Source organism: Protomyctophum bolini, assembly GCF_963924005.1.
Source record: "Protomyctophum bolini genome assembly, chromosome: 20".
In the NCBI taxonomy this organism is placed as follows: domain Eukaryota; kingdom Metazoa; phylum Chordata; class Actinopteri; order Myctophiformes; family Myctophidae; genus Protomyctophum; species Protomyctophum bolini.
The window spans coordinates 25,208,014-25,235,640 of NC_137881.1; the positions used below are offsets into that span (position 1 = coordinate 25,208,014).

Sequence of the window (27,627 nt, forward strand, 5' to 3'; positions counted from 1 at the left end):
ATGTCTTGTGTTGTGTAGCCTGCAGGTACATAAAAGGAAAACAACACTGCTTGTTTAACCTGCATTGATGAAAATCTATAATAAAAAATGTGAAAATTAAGTTCCCCCCCCCTATAGGCTACCTGTAATATTGGAAAACTGCAGGAAAAGACACGCGCACACACACACACACACACACACACACACACACACACACACACACACACACACACACACACACACACACACACACACACACACACACACAGACCACACCTTAGTGGCCATAAATCCTGGTTAACAGCTGACATGACAGCTGTCAGTCAGGACAGTCAGAATAGCCACACACCGTATGTAGCTATACAGATGACAATCAGCATCATCAAATATTTACACCTGACACAATGGGAAACATTATTTATGAATGCATGCAGGCATAATGGTATAATTTGTATGATTGGTTTCTTTTTTTTAATAGTTCATAAATCCAGTCCTGCCTTATTATTTGTTTCTCAACCAGTGGTCCTTGAGGCGGTTCCTTCCAGGTCCCTTTATATATTGGATCTTTACTCTTGAGAGAGTAAAATAAAAAGGGGACCATTACGGGACCAATTGGTTTTCATTTTACGCTAAAATTATTGTTAAACATTTACTTAATTTAGGTCTATACTCAATTAGATAATGTACAATAATATGTTATTTTGATCATTTGCCTGCTATCTCTCGTATAGCACATCAACGGAATTGTGGACAAATTTTTATCAAACAACAAAATATTTTAAGTCTACAATAGTTTTAGGTTAGAAGTTGTAACTTGTAAGTAGTAAGATAATAGTATAATAGTAATAGGCCTAGTGATGGTCGTGGTGGTAGTAGGCTAATTATGTTAGTTGTAATAATGGAATTATTAGTTAGCCTACTGAATAGGCCTAGATGTTTTTTTCTTTACATGATTTTCTTTTCTTACATGGTGTTTTATTTTATTTTATTGCAGCCTGCAGTGCTGCCTATACTGGGGTAACGCTATCATACACTCACGAACCCCAGTGTATAACTCAAGTGCATGTCTCATGTGATTAATTGAAAATGGAGGGAGGTGGTGAAGCTGCTGGTCCTCTTTGTGCTCCATCCATCATTCACCTGATGGAGGAGCTGTCACACTGAGAGAGAGAGAGAGAGAGAGAGAGAGAGAGAGAGAGAGAGAGAGAGAGAGAGAGAGAGAGAGAGAGAAACGCTGCAGACAGTGGGAGAGGCAGGCTCAGCTGCCGTCAGTGCTGTGTGCGCGGTGTCTCGTGCTCTCTCTCTCTCTCTCTCTCTCTCTCTCAGCAGCGGCCATGCTGTCTGGCGCCTCCTCGCAGTAGATAGAGAGCGCCGTACAGTGTCACAGTGACTGAGGGGACACTCTAGCCACGGAGGGACCGCGGTACGTGTCGTCGCGTGGCGTGGCGTGTGTGTATGTGTTGTCTCCTCCCCCGTACTGCAGCAGCAGCAACACCCACGACGACACAACGGGAAGGACCGAGCCGGCCGGCGCGTGACGTTATCCACGGGGATACCGCCCGTCTACTGTAGCCTACCTACTGGCCCACGAGCCTGCAGCCACACACCCGCACACCGGCGACCAGCCGGGGAGGAATCCTCCATAGCAACAAACACACCGCATTCATTATCGGTACGTGTCTCCCACTCTAAGGTCTCCCCCTCCTCTCCCTCTCTAAATGACAGATGCAGACTAGACTGTGTGTGTGTGTGTGTGTGTGTGTGTGTGTGTGTTTGAAAGGCGATGTCAGCAGATGGATGGATGGATGGATGGAGGCAGGGAGGGAGGGATGCTATACAATACATACTATATGTATGGGTGGATGGAGGAAGGGATGTGCGTGCGTGCGTGCGTGGGGGGTGTTGACCATAAACCCTGTTTTACCTAGCGACAGAGAGACAGTGGTTAATTATTTAACAGTAAATACAGCCAAGAGCCAACTATACTTAATTGGGCTACATCTGTTGTAGGCTAATCTGGTTCAGATCAGATCAAGTATAGGCTAACAGGAAACAGAAGATGATCTGATTTGAATTAAATATGTAAGCCTGCGTATCGATCAAGACAATCAATCGATTGATTTGCACTGCAAAGTCAATATAGCGTCATGAACACATTGCCAAGCCTTAGGATAACGTTATAGCATACAAGCATCATGTGGTCTATATTACAGGCTACACATATCATTATGTATCTTAACATTAATGTGTCTTATATGGTGGGATGTAGATAGAGTCTGGTGATTGAACACTAAATATTGACCCCCCCCCCTCCCCCTTCAGGACCAAAGGGATCTCCATTGTAAAAAAAAACAATTGAACCGGCAACAAAAGCAAGCCGGAGAAAGACGCAGCAACCATCATCAGCCCCGCACGGCCGGTACAAGCAGGAGGAGAGAGAGGAGGAGGAGGATGGAGCCAGTGAACCTGGACCACCTACTGAGAGCACCGTCGTGTCCGATTAGCGTTAAACTGCCGGGGTCGGTCTGTCTATGCACCAGACGACTGTAATCCTGCTTAATGGAGAGGAAGAGGAAAGCCATTAGCAACATTAATAATAACATTAATTATTGCCGACGGTCCACCGGTAATAGCTACGGATACCGGCCACACGTTTTATTTTTGACATCGCGCTAGCCGAAAGCGTCCGCTTCGGACTTTGCGCGTTTTGTGTGTATGTACGTATACGAGTCGAATGCAGCATGAACAGCCGCAACTGATTGAAGTGTAAGGCTGCAACTAATTACATGAATTTAAGAGAGACACGCTGGCTGTGTCTGCAATATCTTTTTAATTGTCACTATTGTCACTGTGCGGCGTCGGAGCGTAGATTTTGTCCCCACGTTCGCCCCCCGAGAGGAACACGGTGGTCATGAACACACAGGTTTTTGGTCTGTGAAAACGTTGAGTCGCAGGAGTAAAAAAAACAAACGGAAGACATAGTTACTTTTAAAGCTCTGACCCCTTGCAGCCATGTCGCTGACCAACAACAACAAGAGCCTCGAACTGGAGCATTTCGACGAGCGGGACCGCGTGCGGCGCGGCCGCTCCACGCGCTCCAAGCGGGGCGAGTCGCCGTCGGGCCCCGGCTCGCGCGGGAGCAGCCTGGTGCCGAGCCCCGCGCACAGCGCCAACTGCAGCTACTACCGCACGCGCACGCTGCAGGCGCTCACGTCGGAGCGGCGCGCCAAGAAGGTGCGCTTCTACCGCAACGGCGACCGCTACTTCAAGGGCCTGCTGTTCGCCGTGAGCAACGACCGCCTGCGCTCCTACGACGCCCTGCTGGTGGAGCTGACGCGCTCGCTGGCCGACAACCTGCACCTGCCGCAGGGCGTGCGGGCCATCTACACCCTGGACGGCTCGCGCAAGGTCGCCGGCTTGGAGGAGCTGCTGGAAGGTAATGTATAGTTACACACACACACACACACGGGTGGCGGTGGCTCAGGGGTAGAGTGGCCGGATGGTAACCGCAAGGTTGCCAGTTCGCACCCGGGCTCCCCCAGAGTTAGTGACGAAGTGTCCTTGAGCAAGACTCTGAACCCCTAATTGCTCCCGATGTGTAGGTTGGTGCCTTGCATGGTTTCCTCCGCCATCAGTGTGTGAATGATGGGTGAATGTAATGCACAATCTATGTAAATCTATGTAAAGCGCCTTGGCTATAAATCCACCATTTTATTTTTACACATACTGTACACATACACACAGTCACACACACAGTCACACACACACACACACACACACACAGGGTTGTCACGATTACAAATTTAAGTTGAAGATTAATTGTCACACAAATACTTTTATTTTAACCGTGTACTGGTCAGCTCCCAGTGACCAACAGTATAAGACTGTGAGTGTACTGGTCAGCTCCCAGTACAACAGTATAAGACTGTGCTTGTACTGGTCAGCTCCCAGTACAACAGTATAAGGCTGTGGTTGTACTGGTCAGTTCCCAGTACAACAGTATAAGACTGTGAGTGTACTGGTCAGCTCCCAGTACAACAGTATAAGACTGTGAGTGTACTGGTCAGCTCCCAGTACAACAGTATAAGGCTGTGGTTGTACTGGTCAGTTCCCAGTACAACAGTATAAGACTGTGGTTGTACTGGTCAGCTCCCAGTACAACAGTATAAGGCTGTGGTTGTACTGGTCAGCTCCCAGTACAACAGTATAAGGCTGTGGTTGTACTGGTCAGCTCCCAGTACAACAGTATAAGGCTGTGGTTGTACTGGTCAGCTCCCAGTGACCAACAGTAGTAGACTGTGGTTGTACTGGTCAGCTCCCAGTACAACAGTATAAGACTGTGCTTGTACTGGTCAGCTCCCAGTGACCAACAGTATTAGACTGTGGTTGTACTGGTCAGCTCCCAGAGCAACAGTAGTAGACTGTGGTTGTACTGGTCAGCTCCTAGTGACCAACAGTATTAGACTGTGGTTGTACTGGTCAGCTCCCAGTGACCAACAGTATTAGACTGTGGTTGTACTGGTCAGCTCCTAGTGACCAACAGTATTAGACTGTGGTTGTACTGGTCAGCTCCCAGTGACCAACAGTATTAGACTGTGGTTGTACTGGTCAGCTCCCAGAGCAACAGTAGAAGACTGGTTGTACTGGTCAGATCCCAGTGACCAGAAGACTGTGGTTGTACTGGTCAGCTCCTAGAGAAACAGTAGTAGATTGTGGTTAACTGGTCAGCTCCCAGTATAACAATACAAAACTCATGTGTTTGTACAACAGTAGGACACTAGTACACTACTGTGGTTGTACTGGTCAGCTCTCAGGACAACAATAGAAAACTCTGGTCGGTTCCCAGTGTACTGGCCTGGCTACTAGAAGATTGATTGTACAATGGTTAGATCCCTGTGTCCACCAGTAGCAGAATGGTTGTAGGCCTACTGATTACATGATGTGTGCAAGAGAAGGTCTTCTCTTGTCCACAGACATTATGGCCAGAGACACACTAGTACCAGCGTCAGGTCAGTGACATTCACAGGTGCACATTAGCGTGTGATTGGCTGTAATGCTTGCTATTTGCCAATTTGCTAATGCATTTGTTACTGGTGGGAAGCTGTAGAGAGCTTCTGAGAGAGGGAGAGAGAGAGAGAGAGAAAGAGAGCAGCATCTTTAGAGTTACTGGAACTCACTAATTACTCACTCTCTCTCCCTCTCTCTCTCTCTCTTATATTAATTTGGGGTGAGTCTATAGCAGTGGTCAAAATGCCTTCTTCAGGGTATGTACTTCGTCATATGACACACTAATGGATTACTAGCCAAAACAGCAGATCTACAATCAATCAATCTCATGGCCTGACCTGACTCCCCCCCCCCCCCTTGCTTGTTTGCTAATGCTTATTTTAGTGCTAGGAAGTAGGAAACCAAGACTCAGCCTTCAGCTAGGAGAAAGGCGTATGTGTGTGTGTGTGTGTGTGTGTGTGTGTGTGTGTGTGTGTGTGTGTGTGTGTGTGTGTGTGTGTGTGTGTGTGTGAATTAATGAAAGACATGATATTTCTCGATGTACAGAAGGGATCAGGCACAGAAAGACACACACGTCCATGAGAAACACATCCATGACACTACCTAGTAGTCTACATAATTAGTTGGTACCGCGCACTGAGTGTTGCATGGTCCTAAATACCACATTAAATCAGGGTGCCCAGCGATTTGCAGCTTCAGGGCCTATTTCAAGGTGGCACGGCGCCATCTTGGAAGTAGCTAGATGTAGCCAAAACACCCCCGAGGGGATCGACAACAACGGGAGCTATGATTACTTCTAAACGCGACTAGCGACGGGACCGCGATGGGCCGTCAAAGACATAATCTTTGGTTAGAATTGGAAGCATTGATTTAGATCAAGAGTTATGGGGACCACTTTGGATGACGTCCCCAAACGGAAATGACATCCTATGTTGCTCAATAGACGCTCCCAGCATGTAGACCGGTGCACGAGTCGGTTATGATATCATTAAAGATGGAACTTTTGATTCATCTCCGTCCTGGGCGTCGAGCGGGATTTATTTGATAGGACGGAGACCTCCGTTTTTGCCGCTCAGGGTGTTATATTATAATTATAATGTAATAATGATATAAATCTACAAAGTAAGTAACTAAAGTTTTCTAATAATAATTCAGTAAAAGTGCAATAATTGCCTCTGATATGAGATGTAGTGGAGAGAGTGGAAGTAAAAGTATTGGAATTGAAAGGTACCTACCTACCTCAAAATGATACTTCATTAAGTAGAACAGGCAGGCCAGGTGGTATAGGCAGGCAACGCCAGTAACTGCAGTAGAGAAAGAGAGGGGGAGAGAGAGAGAGAGAGAGAGATGATTAAAATGATGGAAAGAGATAGAAAGTGTGTGTGCACGTTCTCATGAGAGAGACATGGGACTAGCCTAGCTGGCACCGTGGCACGTGTGTGATGAATGGAGGATGAGAGGAGAGGTGAATGGTGTGTGTGTGTGGCACACACAGACACAGCATGCACACAGCATGCACACACTACACATGCACGTGCGTGCATGCACGCGCTGCAGACAGATAACTGTGTTGAGGTGTTCCCGTCCTTATAAGGTAAAACAGGAAGTCGGCCGTACAGTAACGCTACTGTACGTGTGTTTGGCTCGTTGCATCTTAAAGGTGCACGTCTTAATTAGTGCGATAATACCAGGAAGCCATCGCATCATGGCAGTTATGTTCATGATTAATGCAACAAAACACAACATCCTGCCACACTAATAGCCAGCGCAACATCCCATCCTTGGTCCGCCTTCTCCTACCAAACCACACCGTTTGCACACGTCTCACCATGCACAACACCAACAGCATACCTGTCCAGACAACACGCACTACTTTGCATCCATGCAACTGTCATATCTACAGTACATATACCCATTTCTATGAACCGCACGGAAGGCGGCGAAATTCTAGTTTAACAAATTAATGTTTGGATGAAATGTCTGTGTATGAATTAGCTGATTAATTAATTCACTTATTAATTGACTTTGAACTCAGAGTGTATAAATAGACCCTTAGAGGACACATTAAGTACAATTTAGCCCTCTACCTAACCTGACTCCTGTCTCTCTTGCCTTAACATCTGCACTATTTTTTCTCTCTTTTTTAACTGCACTGCCAGCTGTTACCCTCTTGCCAGCCTGTTTTGTTATAACTAACCTATTCAAGACAGGTTGCGTTTAGCATCTTCAGTTTTCTTTTTATCCTCAATCTCAATCTACACTATAAAATCCTCAGTGTTAACACTCCCCCCCCCCCCCCCATTCACGAGTTACACGAGTTAATTGATTGTAGAACAGCTTCCCTCCCAATAACAAGTTACACAAGTTACATTTTCATTGTTTAATTAAGTTGTTTTAATACGTTTCAAGACTTCTTTAAAGGACCACTTTTCATCCTATATAAGACACACAGACACACAGACAGACATGATCTGCTAGGTCTCATAGTGAGTGCTCACTGCGTTCGCAATAACCATATAATAGGTCCTCACTAATAATCATGAAAAAATGGCATGATTCTTTTTTCTACTCAGTCTGTGTCTCATAGGACGGCTGTGGGCAGTTTAGAAACCGTCTTCCAGTGACATCATCATTAGGCAATTTTTTTTTTAAACAAGATCTTTTTACAAAAATATTTTTGATTTTCATTATCGTGAGAACGATGGCTTCCATTTTCGCGTTGCAACTTTTCAGGACTAGAAAGCCTGCAGTTTCTATTAGCTTGTATTCCCCATCGATGATGTCACTGGAAGACGGTTTCTAAACTGCCCCAGCCGTCCTATGAGACACAGACTGAATAGAAAAAAACGTGCAATTTTTTTGCAAAGTGGTGAAGTGGTCCTTTAAGGGTTTTAAGAGTCTCCATCGGACAGAGTGGGATAGGTGACACGTTTTGATGACGTCATCGGAAAAACATCCGTCGCATGGCATGCAAAGGGTTCTGGTAAATTGAGGCTTCCTCCCCGGCTCCGTTGTTGTGATCGCCACTTTGGATCGTTTTTCAACACTATGACAAGCGATTACACCATTTTAAAGCAGATTCTCATGAAAAGGAAGGATGATGCCTGTGCAGTCGCTCTTCAAATGTTAGTGAAATCCAGGCAGTGAACGTGGCATTGCAATGTAATCAAGTCACTTTTAATATAACTCTTTATAAATCGTACCCATTTGGTTCCCTTACGGGTCCAATTGGTTCCATTTCTTACACTCTCAAAGTTACACAGCCGTGAGCGGTCCATTTGGTTCATATCAATCATTTAGCTATCTCGGGGTGCCCTTGGAACAACTTCAAGGACCCCTGGGGGGTTTCCCAGACCGTTGAGAACCGGTGACTTGCATCATGTACTGTGTTGATGTTTGACAACTCCAGTAAAACCAAACACAGTCATTTCGCGATCAATTATTCAAATGACTGAAACGTTTCCTCAGCACTTGTGATGTGAATATTTCATGCGTTTGCCATTGGACCAGGCAGGGTGGTCATTAAGGGGTCTCGGCCAATCCGAGGGCTCCGTTCAGGGACGTTGCACGGAGGCAGACGTTGCTTGCCAGAGTGGTTTGTTCCGCCAGTAAAACTAGTTCCACCTGTCACCTCCACCATGCCACCCCCATGCTGCCAGAGTGGTTTGGTCCGCCAGTAAAACTAGTTCCACCTGTCACCTCCACCATGCCACCCCCATGCTGCCAGAGTGGTTTGGTCCGCCAGTAAAACTAGTTCCACCTGTCACCTCCATGCCACCCACATGTCACATCTCTGTAGTGTCTGACTGCTGACATTATCAGGTCAAACATGCATGCCGCTAGTTAAACTCAAACGCATGCAGGCGGAGGAGCTACAGAGAGGGGGGGGGTACCTACCCGCACACACACACACACACACACACACTTTAAAGACGCAAAAATACGTTATTTCTATTTGCATTTGCAGAGCAGCGAAGATGTCATCACTCACACATTCAAATAACCAACCAAAGTGTGCACATGTGTAGCTCCAGACTCAGTCACATAGTGTTACCATCCAGAATTGGGGGTGAAGGGTAAATATAGGTCATTTTCACCAGTTTTCCATAGGACACCTGTAGTAAAAACGGGGTGGTAAAATGATATTTCACTCCAAACTGTTTTATTTTATTTTTTATTTTATTTTTTATTTTTTGACAAGCTATGCAGGAATGTCAGTGTCTCCTCCTCTTCCTCCTCCTCCTCCAGGTGAGAGCTACGTGTGTGCGTCCAACGAGCCCTACCGCAAGGTGGACTACAACAGCGCCAGCGCCCCCAGCTGGAGGCCAGGGGTCACGGTCACCACCGGGACCAACAGCAACACCTCCAGCACTGGGACCAGTACGGCGGCCGCCACGGCGGGCGCGGCCGCCACGCCTCCCAGCGCCTCCGTGGGCAACGGCGGTGGAAAAGGTGCTCACATTTTTGAGGGGCCCTCCTTATATGCCCGGCTTTGTGTGTTTGTGTGTAACGCTACCCCCACGGCGATGACGTGATTGGCTGAATTCAACATTTACTCGAGTACAAAGTACAATTATTGGCTCAGTACTCATTCTGCAGAATGTCCCACTTGTTTTCAAATGGATATTAACTTTTGAACATTATGGCCGAGATGTATATAAGGGCTGACGTGGTTAATGCTTGTTTTGTTATAATAAACAAAATCTACAAAGCAACTACTAGTGACTACAGTTTTCAAATAATTGTAGTGGAGTAAAAGTAGTATTTGGATCCGAGATGTAGTGGAGGAGAAGTAAAAGTATTGGAAATTGTAAATACTCGAGTAAAGGAACAAACACCTCAAAATCGTACTCAAGTACCAGCAGGACGGGAATCCCTTTTGGTGTTTTAAGTATTATGTTATTACTTTAGCTATTTAAAATCTTTGCTTCTGGGGGGGGGGGGGGGGGTCCCTGGAACAACATATTTTCAGATGGGTCCTTTACATGAAAAAAGGTTGAGCACCACTGACATAGAAACATAGGTTTTTCAGAAAACTGTCAGGATTGAGAAGCCTTTATTTTAATTTTTATCTGCCTCAGGTCTAAATGGGTTAAGTAAATGTACTTAACCTTTTTTCTACTTTCCACCACTGTGACCGTGCAGGCTCCAGGGTGCGCGGCGGCGAGGTCATGGACTTCATCAAGCCCAAGCTGGTGACGGTGATCCGCAGCGGTGTCAAGCCTCGCAAGGCCGTCAGGTAGGGACAGGACGCTAATCGCCATTATCCTTTATATCCAGATAAAAAAAGGTTCAAGTGGTTAGCAAAAGTGTCATAGTAATATTTTTAAGCATATTTTGAATATAGCAGTATAATATCGTCAATCGCAACTATTGTTGGCCACAATAATCACGACACGCAATCCTTTCTATCGCCCCGCCAGGATCCTCCTGAACAGGAAGACGGCCCACTCCTTCAGCCAGGTGCTGGCCGACATCACACAGGCCATCAAGCTGGACAGCGGGTCCGTCCGACGCCTGTACACGTTGGACGGAAAACAGGTCTCACACTGGATTATACACACTAGTAGCTACAGTAGGGCTATACATACAGCAGCATTATTTAAAACAGGTCTCACACTGGATTATGCACACTAGTAGCTACAGTAGACATATACATACAGCAGCATTATTTAAAACAGGTCTCACACTGGATTATACACACTAGTAGCTACAGTAGGGCTATACATACAGCAGCATTATTTAAAACAGGTCTCACACTGGATTATACACACTATACAGCATCATTTAAAACAGGTCTCACACTGGATTATACACACTAGTAGCTACAGTAGGGCTATACATACAGCAGCATTATTTAAAACAGGTCTCACACTGGATTATACACACTATACAGCATAATTTAAAACTGGTCTCACACTGGCTTATACACACTAGTAGCTATACGTAAACATCATTTAAAACAGGTCTCGCACTGGCTTACATTCAATTCAATTTGATTAAAGTGTCAAATTGATTGATTGATTTAAAATTGTATTAGCTCGAATGGGTACAGTCCAAGGAAGGTACAGGTGATTACAAAAATACTTGTTTACATCAGGGTCCACCGTTTTCAATTGTAGTTCTAGACTATATAGCATTCGGAGATTGTGGAATAGTTGTCTGGCTATGCGAGACTACATATTCTGAATAAACGTTGTGGTTTTAAAAAAAAGTTAAAAAGTCTATATTATGCACACGGTGCGATCCGCTGTGAGCTTGTGCATCTGCTATTTTCAGTACTTCTGTATACGTTTGTCAGGTGAAACCTGAATAATGAAAGCTCATGAAATGTAGACGACCTTTTGAGGACCTATAGTCATACCGATGGCCTAGCCCGATTGGCTGCCACACAGTAAGCCAATGGGAGTGTAGTATGATTGCCTCGAAGCGACAACAGCTGCTAATGTTATGAGCTGGACAGCAGGAAAGCCACAACAAAACACAGTCATTGAACCACGCACAGAACGTCGGAAACGAACACGGCCGCGAGGTTGCGCCAGAGAAACATACATGTTACTAAAATCATAATAATAATATGGGGGGGACAACAAAGACAAAAGGGGGGACAACGGAGACAGCGCCTGTTTCACCTAACACATTATTAACATGTAATCATTCAATGTCTTAGTTTTTCTTCTCTTTTTTTTGAGTGGTGCAACCAATATAGACAGCTATGTGTATCCCTGGCTGGCTGGATCCCTGGCTGTGTTTGGTTGGTTTTCTCAACCAAGTGTCACTGTTGCGCAGCCTAACACATATTGATGATCTGGGGACACCCACACGGTAACTCTCAACCATTTTGGAACGCGGAGCTGCTTGCCGGAACCGGGCCGGCCCCCTGGGTGTGTTCCTGTGGGTCTGGAACTTCCAGGGAGTCCCCCACACGGAGTTGCACCACTCACTTCACACGGGTGTGATTTTTTGTTTGTTTTTAAATGTATGCATGGAAAAAGAATGTCTGAAAATGTTTGATTTAACGTACTTGCGGCCAGCAGTTGATATAGATAGCGGGACATGGGTTGCTTCCCAAGGTCGGTTAGCAAGGACAACGAGGAATTCCAGGTGGTAATCACATCATGCCCATAGACTTATTTAGACCTCTCTGATCTCGTCCAGGGCCGTGTGAGATCAATTGATTCCAACTGAAAATATGTTGCTTATCGTTTAGTAACATGAATTTAAATCTATACTTTGAAAACACGTGTGTATGCGTACGTGGCTGCGTGCATGCGTGTGTGCGTACGTGCGTGTTCAGGAATGTTGATATTCTACAATGACAGGCATGCAGACAGAATGGCCTTATTGTCTGTCTGTTTGTAGTGATGTTGAGTACAGGGTTGAATCTAAAAACTCTGCCACGAACCACTCCACATACCTCCTCCTGTGTGTGTGTGTGTGTGTGTGTGTGTGTGTGTGTGTGTGTGTGTGTGTGTGTGTGTGCCCGCGTGAGTGTGCCCGCGTGAGTGTGCCCGCGCGCATGCATGTGTGCATGTGTGTCTGGGCGTGTGTCCTCTCTGTCCTTTCAGTTTCTCACTTCAAGCAATGGGGCACCAGATCGCCCCCCCCCCCAACACACACACACACACACACACACACACACACACACACACAAACACAGCACTCTCTCGTTCCCATAGCAACCACTCCTGTTAACCCACAATCCCTCCCCATTCCTAGCCTCCTTCGTCTCTCACACACACACACACACACACACACATACACACACACACGCTGTGCAGTTCCGGAGGCGTTGAGACGTTGAGAAATGAGTGAATAGAGGGGGAATGGAGAGATTACAAGAGGAGAGGAGTGGAGGGGAGGAGGGGAGGGGAGGGTAAAAGGGAGGAGAGGAGAGGAGGAGTGGGGGGTAAAAGGGGGGAGAGGAGAGAAGGGGAGGTGTAGGTCATTGGTATGCTGCAGTGGTCCTCCTGCAGTGAAGGAGAAGAAGTGAAACATTGAAATATACTGTATAATGCTCATTACTGGAGAGGAGGGGAGAGGAGAGGAGAGGAGAGGAGAGGAGAGGAGAGGAGAGGAGAGGAGGTAGAGACATACTGACTGAGTTTAGAGTAGAAACAGCATGTCTGTCTGTCTGTCTGTCTGTCTGTCTTGTTTATGTGACCCCATTCCATGTCTGTCATTTCGCTCCTGTCTGATTTAAAATGATTTGACAAACACGGAGAGACAGAGAGAGAGAGAGAGACAGAGAGAGAGAGAGAGAGAGAGAGAGAGAGATCCATGGAGAGGGGGATTTAGAGAGATCTGTGTTAGGTCATTGGGTTGTCTGCACAGCACTACGCGCACACACGCACGCACGTACGCACAATTCTCCAACTGGAGTTCTCAACAGGCCCCAAAATTAAGGGCCAGCCCTACCTGTCTCCACCAGCTATGGGATTTTTTCCATCCAGCTCCATTGAGCCTCCATTATAACATGGTTTTCAAAGCCCTAAATCTCTAAAGCTTCGAGCGCTGTCCATGGTGTGCCGTTGCGCATCCCGGCGATTTGTGACTTTGGCTCGCATCGTGCAGGCCGACAGCACAAGAACCCCACCTCTCATGAGATGCAATGGAAAAGTTCTAACTGCAATAGATACTTCCTTAATGTTAACGAAGTCCACACCCATAACCACATAGGGAGTGCAACGCATGTGCAACCCAGATTCGGCACAAACAAGGGACTAAATTATTTTCGCTCCTATGCTACCAAAATGTGGAACGCCCTACCAACAGTCATTAAGACATGCGAATCCCTTGACTCCTTCAAAACCGCTTACTGTTTTTCTTTCCCCAGTGTGGGGAAAGAATCTCTCGCCCTTGAAATATATAATCCTTGGTTTCTGTTGTGTGTGAACAATAATAGCAATTCAAAGCAGTTATTGTCCTCAAAACCACACCTGCAATCGCTCTTATAACAACGCAGGGTATCGCTCATGATCAACGGCAGCAGAGCCTGTTTGTGCATGGCTGCACGCGCACCTGCAGCCCATCAAAAGTATAATTTATGCTCCGTCCCGCAATGGTGTCGCACACACAGACCTCTAAACTCACAAAAGTATAAATGTCTCCTATAGGGTGCACCTCACTAGCCAACACACAAGAGGAGGTTGAATGGACTGAAACCAGCGCTCCCCAAAACAACAGGTTTGGAGATCTGTTGGGAATTGATTACATGACACAATCACCCGCGCCGCAGAGTCCCAATGTTTGTAAACAAATAGTTCATACCGTTCACGTATTCAATGACAGAAACGCAATTAAATCGTTAATCGCAATGATTCTAGCGACAATTAATCAGCAAGTAAAATGCCATAATGGTGACAGCCTCTCTGGAGTAGTGTGTGTTTTTCTATGAGCAGGCAGCAGTATAGTCTGTCGGTGTTGTTTGGGCTGCATTGTTGGAGAGAGGGCTCTCTCTCTCTCTCTCTCTCTCTCTGTCTGGTTGAGTGCAGAGAAGTTGATCAAACAAAAACAGAGAGAGAGAGAGAGCGAGAGAGAGAGAGAGAGAGAGAGAAAGAGCTATCTTGCGCCACACCCCTTATCCCTACACCTATTTGCCATTTTTTACTATTTTAATGCATTTTAAGAGAGTTCAAATAGCTGATCTACAAGCTCACAACGTGTCAATGCAGTTCGGATCGCAGTGCCATCCGAACCAAAAGCTTCATACCAAATGGTTCAATACGAATAAGTGTATTGTTACACCATGCGTGTGTCTGTCTGTCTGTCTGTCATCAACATTCTATTCTACAGACTCTTCTCTCTGTTCCCTGTCTCTCTAGTTGTTTGTTTTAATCCCCCTTTCCCCCGTTTCCTTCATTCATGGATTATTGTTTTGTTCAACTCCCCCCCCCCCCCCCCTCTCTCTCTCATTATTTCCCTCTCAGTAAATCTGGGCCAGTTTGATGAATGACTTGCATTTTGTCCTCAAGACATTTATTTCTGTGTGCGTGCGTGCACGTGCGTGTGTGTACGTGCATCTGCGGCTGCGCTAGCGGTGTTGTCAGCCGAAAACTGGACCACAACTAACACACTGTAATGTGAAAAGAACACATGTATGCTATTATAATTTTATGATCAATAATTAAACCTCCTCGGGTGACAGTGATTCTTTAAATCAATAATAAATGTGTGTTTATGTGTGTGTGTGTGTGTGTGTGTGTGTGTGTGTGTGTGTTATTCTACCACTGTAGGTAACCTGCCTGCAGGATTTCTTCGGTGATGACGATGTGTTCATGGCATGTGGACCCGAGAAGTTCCGCTACGCTCAGGACGACTTGCTGCACAGCAGCAAGACGCCCACCTTCGTTAACGGTAACACAGCCCGCGGACCCCCATGTGAAAAGATATGCCAGGGACCCCCGATAAGAGAAGACTTTTTTTACGGCTCTAGCGGTGATCTTCGACGATTTTAGGACCCTCCAGTTTGACATGCATTAGGCTAAGGAACCCCGTGCAATGACCTCGTCCATCTCTCAGACTCAATCAATGTTAATTTAACTCTGAGAGTGTACGGGTCCATTTGGTTCCATGTGTACACTCTCTGAGTTACATACACAGTTACACACCCATAAAGGTCCATTTGGTTCCTAACTATCTATCATTTGGCTGGGGAGTGGGGACCCCCTGGAACTCCCTGAAGGACCCCTGGGGGTCCCCGGTCTATATGGTAAATGGTGCATTTTATCCAAAGCGCTTTACATGGATTGAGTGCATTACATTCACCCATCACATACACATTCACACACCGATGGCGGAGGGAACCATGCAAGGCACCAACCTGCACATCGGGAGCAATTAGGGGTTCAGAGTCTTGCACAAGGACACCTCGACAAGCCCGGGATCGAACTGGGAACCTCACGGTTCCCATCCAGCTGCTCTGCCGGCCACTCTACCCCTGAGCCACTGCGGCCCCACTTCTAAGCACGGCTTAAAGAATATTTCTCTTCTCTTTCTCTCTCTCTCCAGAGGTGAAGTCCAAGGTGTCTCGCCCGTCAGCTCTCCAAAAGATTACAACTCCCAGGATTCCTAGCACCTCCAAGACTCCGCCCAAAACGCCACCCAGAACCAAGTCACCTGGACCAGGTACCATATGTAACAACGCTAACAAAAAAATATTTATAATAATGTAGTAACATTCATGGAAGAAGTATACTGTATTTGATATGAAATCTAGTCCTTAGTCCTTCGTCTCGGTTGGATTCATGTTTTCATGTTCATAAGCGGGAAGTGAAACATTCTTTGTATGAGCAAGGTGGATGGAATGGAGATAAGGTCACCAACGTCATTTTCGCTATCATGCAATTCCTGACGGCAAATTCGTCGCACTATGGGAGCCAAACTACACCCGGAAGTTCGGTGGAATGCATTGGAGTCTGTGAGAGCCCCGTGACCATCTCATGAACAGACACTAGAGATCTTTTGTAAAGTAATCGCTTCTGGAAAATAACAGACGACATATAACACATTATTGTCTGCTGTGTTGCTTTTCGATGTGTACACTTTGTACATTTTATAGAGGTATCTAAAGAGCAAAAAGTATGTTTCTGAACGTGCCAAGTATTGCGAGTTTCCTGTCTGGCGATAGCTTCGAAACAGAAACAATGCACATCGAAAAGCAAGAGATTAGAAAACAAACTTTGATAGGTCTTCTTTTATATTCCTGAACCGATTATATGACACATGTCTCAATGGTTCATAAATAATGTTTGTTATGAGCTGGTAAAGCTGGCTCCATTCACTGCTTTGTATTCATGTAACTTCCGGTGCGAGATTTGGCTCCCATGAAAGTGTCATGTGACCATGACACTTCCTTCTCTAAGCTTCCTTGTGTATGAGCAGGAAGTGAAAGTTAATTGAAGAAAACTGTAATATTCTAGCATGGCTCCTCCTCTCCCTGCATTTCAGCCAATGAGGGATCCCAGGCGACACAGAGGTCATCGCGCTCAAGCCCCTCCCCCACCAGTCCTGGAAGCCGACGCAGCCTCAAGGTGAGACAGATGCTTTCACAAGATGAGAAAGACAGGTTAACAAGATGAGATAGACAGGTTAACTCTCCGAGCGGCCAAGGCGGGATTGTGTTTTTGACCGCCCATCGCGGTCCCGTCGCTAGTCGTGTTAGAAGTAATCATACATAAGTTGGTTGCCAATCCTCCAAAGGGTATTTTGGCTACATCTAGCTACATCTAAGATGGCACCGTGCCACCTTGAAAAGGGCTCTGAAGCTGCAAATCGCTGGGCGCATTGATTTAATGGTTCCAAATGTCGGCGGGCAATCAGAGTGTTAACAAGATGAGATAGACAGGTTAACAATATGAGATAGACAGGTTAACAAGATGAGATAGACAGGTTAACAATATGAGATAGACAGGTTAACAAGATGAGATAGACAGGTTAACAAGATGAGATAGACAGGTTAACAAGATGAGATAGACAGGTTAACAATATGAGATAGACAGGTTAACAATATGAGATAGACAGGTTAACAAGATGAGATAGACAGGTTAACAAGATGAGATAGACAGGTTAACAAGATGAGATAGACAGGTTAACAATATGAGATAGACAGGTTAACAAGATGAGATAGACAGGTTAACAAGATGAGATAGACAGGTTAACAATATGAGATAGACAGGTTAACAAGATGAGATAGACAGGTTAACAAGATGAGATAGACAGGTTAACAATATGAGATAGACAGGTTAACAAGATGAGATAGACAGGTTAACAAGATGAGATAGACAGGTTAACAATATGAGATAGACATGTTAACAAGATGAGATACAGGTTAACAAGATGAGATAGACAGGTTAACAATATGAGATAGACAGGTTAACAAGATGAGATAGACAGGTTAACAAGATGAGATAGACAGGTTAACAATATGAGATAGACAGGTTAACAAGATGAGATAGACAGGTTAACAATATGAGATAGACAGGTTAACAAGATGAGATAGACAGGTTAACAAGATGAGATAGACAGGTTAACAATATGAGATAGACAGGTTAACAAGATGAGATAGACAGGTTCACAATGTCAATCTGAAACCCTGGGAAACTGGGAAACAGAGCTGTTGTACGAGCAGCAGCCGACATGTCTAACTGGAGCTTATTAATTCATGCTTAAATGAGCCATGAGCCATGCAAATAAACAACAACCCACACTGACCGGAGAAGGAGAGATTCATGCGTCCCGCGTGTAAAGCTAAACCAGAAACAGGACAGTCAGCGTCAGCACGGATGTAGCCTCGGAAACCCAGACGTTTTATTTCCAGCACGGAGGTGGGGGGGAAATAGTTTGGGGATAAAGTTTGCGTGCTTCCATCTGTTACTTCTATGACACAGCACAATTCAACTGCAGTCAATAGTGGGACACCGCTGAGAGCCACACACAAAGCTGCAGTTAGGTTGTTAATTAAGGGCGCGTTCTGAATGCAATGCAAACTAATAGGCGAGTGCGCTCCGGTGCGGTATGCAAAGGGAAAGAATGACTTCTGTCCGTGACAATAATCAATCCTACAGTTTGAATTCTGTACACATGCAAGAGCAAAAAATATGATATGGGGAAAACAATTGAAAAAAATTTTTTGTCGTTTTCCACTTTCGACTTCTCTTAATTTGAATCGACTTGTGTTAATGAAATCGATGCATCGATGCATCGATTTTTTAAATGAATGCCCTAGTATGGCACAGTTGGATACAATAGCTATTCACAAGATTATCTCGTTCTGGCACAGATTCAGTTAAATTGCACCCATGAAAAGTTTGACAAAATTCGGTGTAAAGACTAAGATTTAGCAATTTAGTCGACCAAGACTAGACTAAGACAATTTCAGATGACTAAAATAGGACTAAAACTAGGTGGTGTGTTATTCAACAAAAGACTATAGATCAGAATTCGCTGTCAAAATTTGCTCAATGCCAACAAATAATACATTATATAATCTATCTCTGTCTGTGAAGCAGTGGAACATTGTGAAATGCTCACTCCGAAACGGTGGTAAACAACGAGGAACGACACTGTACATTTCTTTCATTAGATTAGACAACAGACTGGCACTCTGCTCCTAATTAGCACATCACTCTATCTCTGCTCTCTCTCTCTCTCTCTCTCCCTCTCTCTCACATCACTCTATCTCTGTGTTTCTCTCTCTCTCTCTCTCTCTCACGCTTATAGCACCCTCTAGCGATATTGACATCAGACTTCGGTGCTCTATTGCTGCAAGTAAATTAACTGAGATTACAGACATTAATAATAGACCTGTCTGTCTGTCTGTCTGTCTGTCTGTCTGTCTGTCCTATCTTCCTTTCTCTCCAGATCTCAGCTCATCATGGCTCCTCTGATTTGAATGGATCTCTAAATCAGACTGAAGACACCATCCCTGAAGGTGCTCATGCACGCACGCACGGCTTAAAGCCCCAAAAAATCCCAAGACTGAAATTGTTTTTTTGCAAATCTGCACGGATCTCATTAAATGACCCCTATGAAATCCTCAGGACTGAAAACGTTAAGCCCTGTGCACGCACGCACACATGGACATCTGCTTCAATCACGCTATTTCTTCTGCCAGAAGTGTATGTAATTGTGTGTGTGTGTGTGTGTGTGTGTGTGTGTGTGTGTGTGTGTGTGTGTGTGTTTGTGTCCAGTAAACGGTAACAGGTGTGTGTCGTCCTCAACCATCAATGACAAGTACAAGGTCGGCAAGGTCATCGGAGATGGAAACTTTGCTGTGGTCAAGGACTGTGTAGAGAGGTATTTACCGCACACACACACACACACACACACACACACACACACACACACACTTTATTTATTTATGTCCACACATGAAATTGCATACAAGGACATAAATAGTTTAGGTGCAGCAAAGTTACATGCACAAAACCCAAAACCAAGGGTCCTCAGTCACAATACAACAAGCATGTCATGTCACCCATGCAGAATTCCATGGGCACAAAGAGTAGTGTTGGCATCCTAAGTTCGAGACCCCATCCAACAACCAGTCCGCGGGCCGGGCATGGACAAAGGAATAAAGTTCCCAGTCCACTCCTGCCTTTCCGCCCGGTTTCATATCGCTCTCCGTAGCGTGTCCCATGGGCCCAAAATCCACCCACTGTTGTTCTGACAGCAGAACAACAGTGGGTTCGGTAGCTGCCCACCAGGCAGCGTCGGCTGTCGGTATACTCCTTCTTGTATGCAGGCTTGCGATCGTGTTGAAGCACAGTGTCCACAGAGGTTGCAAATGCATCTTCAATCTGCACCCGCTACATTAACGGCGGTAGTTACAACGGAGCAGGTTAACGTCATGCCAAGCACACGCACACACACACACGCATTCACCTCATTTCAATGTGTGTTCAATGTTTTGATTGACAGGTCGACAGGTCAGGAGTACGCTCTGAAGATCATAGACAAAGCTCGCTGCTGTGGAAAGGTACACAACTACTATCTATCTATCTATCTATCTATCTATCCATCTATCCATCCATCCATCTCTACTTTTCAAACACAAATTCCCCTATAGAGATTACAATGCAAATGAAAAGTACATGAACCAACGGACGATATTGACGTCAGACTTCGGTGCTCTTCTTGTAAATGATGTAATGCAGATGTTTAACCATCATTAACTTCTGAGAGTGTAAAATGGTCCATTTGGTTTCATTTTACGCTCTCAAAAGTTAAAGATCTATGAGGGTCCATTTGGTTATCAGCCCTTCATGATTTAGGACCACCTGGAAGTTGGAACCCCCCCCCACCAGTGCTCTAAACTGCCAGGGATCTTCCAAATTCACTTTAACATGACTATTACTATTGTCTGCTGCTACTGCTACTAATACTGCTATCTCTACTACTAACAATATGATTACCACATATATCACTGTGGGTGTACCTACTTTCAAAATGACCAGCTCAAAAAGACCTACCAATCAAAAAAATATGATCTAATATTATCTCATTGCTGAGAAAATTCCTGCACCCCCGGTGTACACACTGTCCTCTAAGCCTGTTGCACAGTTTTAAGCCTGATCAATACATTGTACTCTCTCTGTGCGTGTGTGTGTGCATGTGTGTGCGTCTATGTGTGTGCGTGCCTGTGCGTCTGACAGGAGCATCTAATAGAGAACGAGGTAGCCGTGTTGCGTCGGGTCAGACATCCCAGCATCATTCAGCTCATTGAGGTGGACGACACGCCCACTCAGCTGTTCCTGGTCATGGAGCTGGTCAAGGTATTTTTAACGCCATTTTAACAACATAGTCTTTGTCATGGTCTTCAAAAGTGTATTAAAAGGTTTTAACTGAAAAATCCAATCCAGTATGCCATGCCAGGTGTTTTTCTCTCTGGTTCTAAAGCTTCTTCAGATGCATGCACTTTGCCTGTCAATCATCTCCTCTGCACACTATCCATACTCACTCCAGAGGGCCACTATATTTCCATACTCACTCCAGAGGGCCACTATCCACACTCACTCCAGAGGGCCACTATATTTCCACACTCACTCCAGAGGGCCACTATATATCCACACTCACTCCAGAGGCCGGGCCACTATATTTCCACACTCACTCCAGAGGCCGGGCCACTATATTTCCACACTCACTCCAGAGGGCCACTATATTTCCACACTCACTCCAGAAGGCCACTATATTTCCACACTCACTCCAGAAGGCCACTATATTTCCACACTCACTCCAGAGGGCCACTATATTTCCACACTCTCTCCAGAGGGCCACCATATTTCCAGAGACGCTTTATACTTTTTGTTTGCATTTCATTTGGATATAAACATTTGCATGATTTTCAAAACCTCTCTGTCTCTCTGTCTCTGTCTCTCTCTCCCTCTCTCTCTCCGCTCCCTCCTCTCTCTCTCTTCCCTCTCTCCTCTCTCTCCTCTCTCTCTCTCCAAGGGGGGAGATCTGTTCGACGCCATCACGTCGTCCACTAAGTACACAGAGCGAGATGCCAGTGCCATGGTGTACAACCTGGCGGGGGCCGTCAAGTACCTGCACCGCATGAAGATAGTACACAGAGACATCAAGCCAGAGAATCTACTGGTACACACTACTAGTACTAACTAATACTACTACATGAACATAGTACACAGAGACATCAAGCCAGAGAATCTACTGGTACACACTACTAGTACTAACTAATACTAGTACACACACACACTATATAAAACGTACTGTATTGTGAGAAGCCCAAATTAAATTAAATCATACGCTTTTTGCGGCATTATTGCTTTCCCGACCACAGTCGGTGAAACTCACCACACACTCTTCATTTGCGAGCTTGTTTGGGAATCAAAGAGGAGGAAATGGCGATAAAGCACACAGAAGAGCATTAATTACCGTTGGATCATCATGTTGGAGCCTCCCGACGGGGATGTAGAGTTAAATAATCAATGAGGTTACTCTGCCGTGCCTCCTGGCCATTACACACTGCCTTAACTCTTTTTTTTGCTGCTAGCAAATGGAGGTTTGAAAATCCTGCTTTGAACCGAGGTGAATGGAGAGGAGTTGCAACGTCCCACAGCTGGTGGTGACGGAGGCGTTGCATAGCAACCGGATCAATGTTAACAGCTGCTCTGGGGCTCAACCACTATATACAGAGTATACGAACATGTTCGTACCTGGCTGATAACGTCCCATAGCTGGGGGGGTACGAATATATTCGTACCTTGCAGAGAAATAATTAATGACAGTGGTGGAAAGTAACTAAGTACATTTTTCGTTTACAGCCTCCAATTAAAATAGCTGATCTACAAGCTCACAACGCGTCGCGCTGTGACATGTTGTGAGCTTGTGGTGTAGTGTAAAATAAGTCATTACGACGTCATCAAGGCCCGCCAATATACATTTTAGTTGACTAAATGAACTGTAGATTTAGTCGACTAAAGTCGTATGATATTTAGTCGACTAAAACTAGACTAACACCAAAATAGGTGTTATAGGTGACTAAAATGTGACTAAAACTAAATTAAAACTATTCAAGAGACTGACTAAAACTAAGAGCAAAATTAGCTGTCAAAAACAACATCCAACCAAACCAACCAAGCCGTGTAATTAATGAATTGTGTTAACAGGTGTGCGAGTATCCAGACGGTACCAAGTCGTTGAAGCTGGGAGACTTCGGTCTGGCCACCGTGGTGGAAGGTCCTCTCTACACCGTCTGTGGAACACCTACTTATGTAGCACCTGAGATCATAGCTGAGACTGGGTGAGTTTCTCTCTCTCTGTGTCTGTGTCTGTGTCTGTGTCTGTGTGTGTGTGTGTGTGTGTGTGTCCAGGGTAAGAAATACCATCACAATATAGAGAATACTAGTTGTAGAGAGACAGAGAATACTTACAGTAATAACACCCATCAATAGGAGATAGAAAGCTAACAGTTTATGTGCGGAGTCACAATGCCCTCTACTGACAACATTGGTGTACTGCTGCTTTTGTATTTAGTTTTGTCCATTATGAATATTATCATCTTTTATATTACCATTACTAATGCTGCTCAGCTGCAATGCTGTCTGGGGTCAAATGGAATCAAATGGAACCCTTTACTCGTATGCACCTGTACACATCATATTTAAGAACATCTTGATCCTTGTTAACCCATTTAGGAGTAGGACTGAGGCCAGATTCTAAATCATGACAGTTTTCAGAAAATCTTGTTTCCATGTCAGTGGTTCTCAAAAACACTGAAAGCTCAATGGCACTTTGGTAGAGGTTTGGACTTTGTTACCCAAGTAGAATCATTGGGAAACAGAACAAGTACATGGTGAACATTCAGTGTGTGAAACATACAGCATCAGTAAACATAATGGAGTGGTGTGTGTGTGTGTGTGTGTGTGTGTGTGTGTGTGTGTGTGTGTGTGTGTGTGTGTGTGTGTGTGTGTGTGTGTGTGTGTGTGTGTGTGTGTACAGATACGGTTTGAAGGTAGACATCTGGGCTGCAGGAATCATCACCTACATCCTGCTGTGTGGGTTCCCTCCATTCAGAAGGTCAGACACCACACACACAGGATCTACAATGTTTTAAATAATTCTAGGAGGCCTGTTAGCATGTTCTAAATAAAACTTCTAGAATGACCCAGAAGACGTTTTCCTAAAATAAATAACACACATCCTCTGATGTCCGTCATCACTCCTCAGTGAGAACAATGTCCAGGATGAGCTGTTTGATCAGATCCTCAGAGGCAAGTTGGAGTTTCCCTCTCCAGACTGGGATGCCGTCAGCCTGCCAGCCAAGGTTAGAGCTTTTAACCACTTTATAAGCCATTCTTTTTAAACTTTTGCTGTTGACAAATAACCCTTTTTTTGTAATGGATTTTATCGATTTAATAAAAACATGTATCGTGATCCAAGGATTTGAGATCTGTGAAAAGGGTTCCCGTCATTTACTAGCTAATCGGCTAAATAAGCTTTTCTCTCTCTTCAGAAGCATTCATATTGAAAATGCGAGGTAGCGACGATTTAGTATTGAGCCCTAAACATCCACGCTTTGATCAATCGCCGCAATCCGCGGCTCAATTCAGAGAAAAACGCCTCTAAAGATGCGGCGCCCATAGCATTGAGCGGGCGGCCATCTTGAGGAGGGCAAAATGCACCGATCCGAGCGTTGCCTAGGGACGGAGAACGCTGCTTTACGGTAGTGCTGTAAGTGTAGTGTCAGAGTCAATGAAAATCTACAAATTACGTCAATTACGTCAACGGTAAGAATCGGCATTGTGATTTATTACGTCAATTATGGCAAGGGCTAAGCATTATGTCACACTAGTAGAACATACCTGGATTGGACTGTAAACCTGACCGCTGACGACCCGCCAATGGCCACCATTAAAGCTGACCTCTGACCTGTTCCTCAGATGCTGATTGGCCAGATGCTGCAGGTGAACGTAGACGCTCGTTTCACCGCTGAGGAGGTCCTGTCACATGAATGGGTGACGGTGAGGACACGCACACACACACCGCTCTCCATCTCCTATTGATAAAATACAGAGACAATCTGTGCGTGAACCATACTGTAACGCTCTCATCACTGTGTGTTATCGTTATATGAACGTTAACGTTATGCATGCGTATTGGTCCAGGACGAGAGCCCAGCAGGGAGCAACACTGTGACCAGTACGGATGACGAGCAGCCGACCGAACATCAGTCTCCCTCCGGACTGGTCACAGACGAGGAACTGGAACGCCACTCTCCAGAACTGGTCACAGACGAGGAAGCTGAACGCCAGCTACGCCACTCTCCATCACTGGTCACAGACAAGGAAAATGAACGCCAGCCACACCACTCTCCATCACTGGTCACAGACAAGGAAAATGAACGCCAGCCACGCCACTCTCCATCGCTGGTCACAGACAAGGAAAATGAACGCCAGCTACACCACTCTCCAGTACTGGTCACAGACAAGGAAGCTGAACGCCAGCTACACCACCCTCCAGTACTGGTCACAGATCAAGGTTAGAACAGTTTGGGATTTTTCATTATAGTTTAGTTTTTAGTTTTCTAACCCTAAGGGCATTTTATCTGTAATTTTCAGTTCGTTTTAGTTTCAGTTTATTTCATTTTCATATTATTATTGTCATTATTATTAGTTTTTATTTAGTTCACTTAAAGGAGAACTGACACGCCCCTCGGGAGCTAATAACTGCTATCAAACAATGCTATCATGATTCTGACGTCAGGGTGGCGAAAGCTTTCCCCAACGACTTCTATGCGGGCTCGCCGGGCTTGGTGGCCGTGGTAGCATAGCAACTTATGCTACTATTTTGGTGTCACATTTAGCTTGAATACTGGGTGAAAGTCTCATTCAAAAAATTAATTTTTCGCAACATTGTTCAGGTGAACTGTGTGTTTATGCTTGTTCATTGTAATAATCAATATCGCTATGATTATTTTATTTATCGCCGCGTCGCTCCGCATGACAACATACAGTCTAGCCCGTCTCAGATGCAGGCTGCACACACACGGACGGACGGACGGACACACACACACACACACACACACACACACGCAATGGCACGGAATCTGCCTCGGGCGTCTGTAGCTCTCTTCCCCGCTGTCATGCACTATAGCCGTGTGTGTGTGTGCGTACACACATGCCCAGTTCAATGCGGGGACCTGACCAGAGACTATACGTCCGTCCGTCCGTCCGTGTGTGTGCAGCCTGCATCTGAGACGGGCTAGACTGTATGTTGTCATGCGGAGCGACGCGGCGATAAATAAAATAATCATAGCGATATTGATTATTACAATGAACAAGCATAAACACACAGTTCACCTGAACAATGTTGCGAAAAATTAATTTTTTGAATGAGACTTTCACCCAGTATTCAAGCTAAATGTGACACCAAAATAGTAGCATAAGTTGCTATGCTGTGTGTGTACACACATGCCCAGTCCCCCGTAGAGGCTCATGATCTCGTCCGCAAGACTATGCCTCGGCATAGCGATATTTATTATTACAATGAATACAAACATAAACACACTATAGTTCACTTGAACAATGTTGTGGTAACTAACTACGGTATTACAGAGTGAGAGCGAGGGTGTACATGTCAGCCTGCGGCTGAGAGGGGAAAAGAACAGTAGTCGCGCTGCTCTCACAGCGGCCAGACAACAGCAGACCGTCCGTAGTCGCGACTGTCGCGCTGCGGGGCTGAGAGGTCTCAGAGCGGGCAGACAGGGGTGTTGGCGACCGGGGGAACATGGGACTCCAGTCCAAAATTTGCGCTTGTGCTGCAGTTCCCCTAAAAAACCCCACGCCAACCTCAATTGCATTCAAACTAAGCATTTCTGGCGAAAAAATAATTTTTTTCAATTACATTTATAGCCAATATGACGCTAAATGTACCGTCAAAAACGCTAGCCTGACCTATAGCCACTTGTTGCTAGCGCCGTAGCCCCGTTTCAAACTGTTTCAAACTGTTTTCAGTCAGACCACGTGATGTGCTGTACCACCCATATTAATTTCGGGGCATGTCAGCGGACCTTTAACTTCCCCCCCCCCCCTTTTTTGAAGGGGTTATTACGTTAACTTTTGTTAACTATAATCTCCTTGTTACAGATGATGAACAGCATCGTGAACGCCACTCTCCAGCACTGGTCTCAGAGGAGGAAGGTACTGGACACCACCAGTCTCCAGGAGGACTGGTCAGTGAAGGCCAACAGACAACTGACCACCAGTCTCCAGGAGGACTGGTCAGTGAAGGCCGACAGACACCTGACCACCAGTCTCCAGGAGGACTGGTCAGTGAAGGCCGACAGACACCTGACCACCAGTCTCCAGGAGGACTGGTCAGTGAAGGCCGACAGACACCTGACCACCAGTCTCCAGGAGGACTGGTCAGTGAAGGCCGACAGACACCTGACCACCTGTCTCCAGGAGGACTGGTCAGTGAAGGCCAACAGACACCTGACTACCAGTCTCCAGTGCTGCAGACCAAACCACTGCCCTCACCACTGGTTTAGCCCTGATGAACTCTGGACCCCACCAATGCATAGTCACGGATCTTCTTGACCTTTGCCCTTGGTCTTAGGCAGTCCTGTGCGGTTCCTCTCAGACCTTTCCATTTCGATGAGTCGACCCCCAATAGAACTGA

At 45.5% G+C, this 27,627-nt stretch overlaps 1 protein-coding gene across 1 annotated transcript; it reads left to right on the forward strand.

The window, feature by feature from the left end:
* The first annotated feature begins 1,387 nt into the window (after positions 1-1,387).
* LOC308335454 (serine/threonine-protein kinase DCLK2-like) lies at positions 1,388-27,569 on the forward strand. The gene is made up of 20 exons (XM_080792495.1): positions 1,388-1,651; positions 2,302-2,398; positions 2,990-3,415; positions 9,235-9,438; positions 10,132-10,225; positions 10,410-10,527; positions 15,222-15,342; positions 15,997-16,113; positions 16,936-17,018; positions 19,348-19,417; positions 19,677-19,782; positions 20,407-20,464; positions 21,141-21,260; positions 21,937-22,083; positions 23,115-23,248; positions 23,947-24,024; positions 24,175-24,271; positions 24,888-24,968; positions 25,113-25,485; positions 27,093-27,569. Exons 3-20 carry the CDS (start codon positions 2,992-2,994, stop codon positions 27,494-27,496), a joined length of 2,829 nt encoding a protein of 942 aa, XP_080648621.1. The 5' UTR covers positions 1,388-1,651; positions 2,302-2,398; positions 2,990-2,991; the 3' UTR covers positions 27,497-27,569.
* Positions 27,570-27,627: the final 58 nt, after the last annotated feature.

Excerpts from the sequence above, each read along its gene's own strand:
- LOC308335454 (XM_080792495.1), top strand. The coding sequence starts at position 2,992 with ATGTCGCTGACCAACAACAACAAGAGCCTCGAACTGGAGCATTTCGAC. Across the intron at positions 16,114-16,935 it reads AACCAAGTCACCTGGACCAG|CCAATGAGGGATCCCAGGCG; the intron begins GTACCATATGTA and ends CCTGCATTTCAG. Across the intron at positions 17,019-19,347 it reads GAAGCCGACGCAGCCTCAAG|ATCTCAGCTCATCATGGCTC; the intron begins GTGAGACAGATG and ends CTTTCTCTCCAG.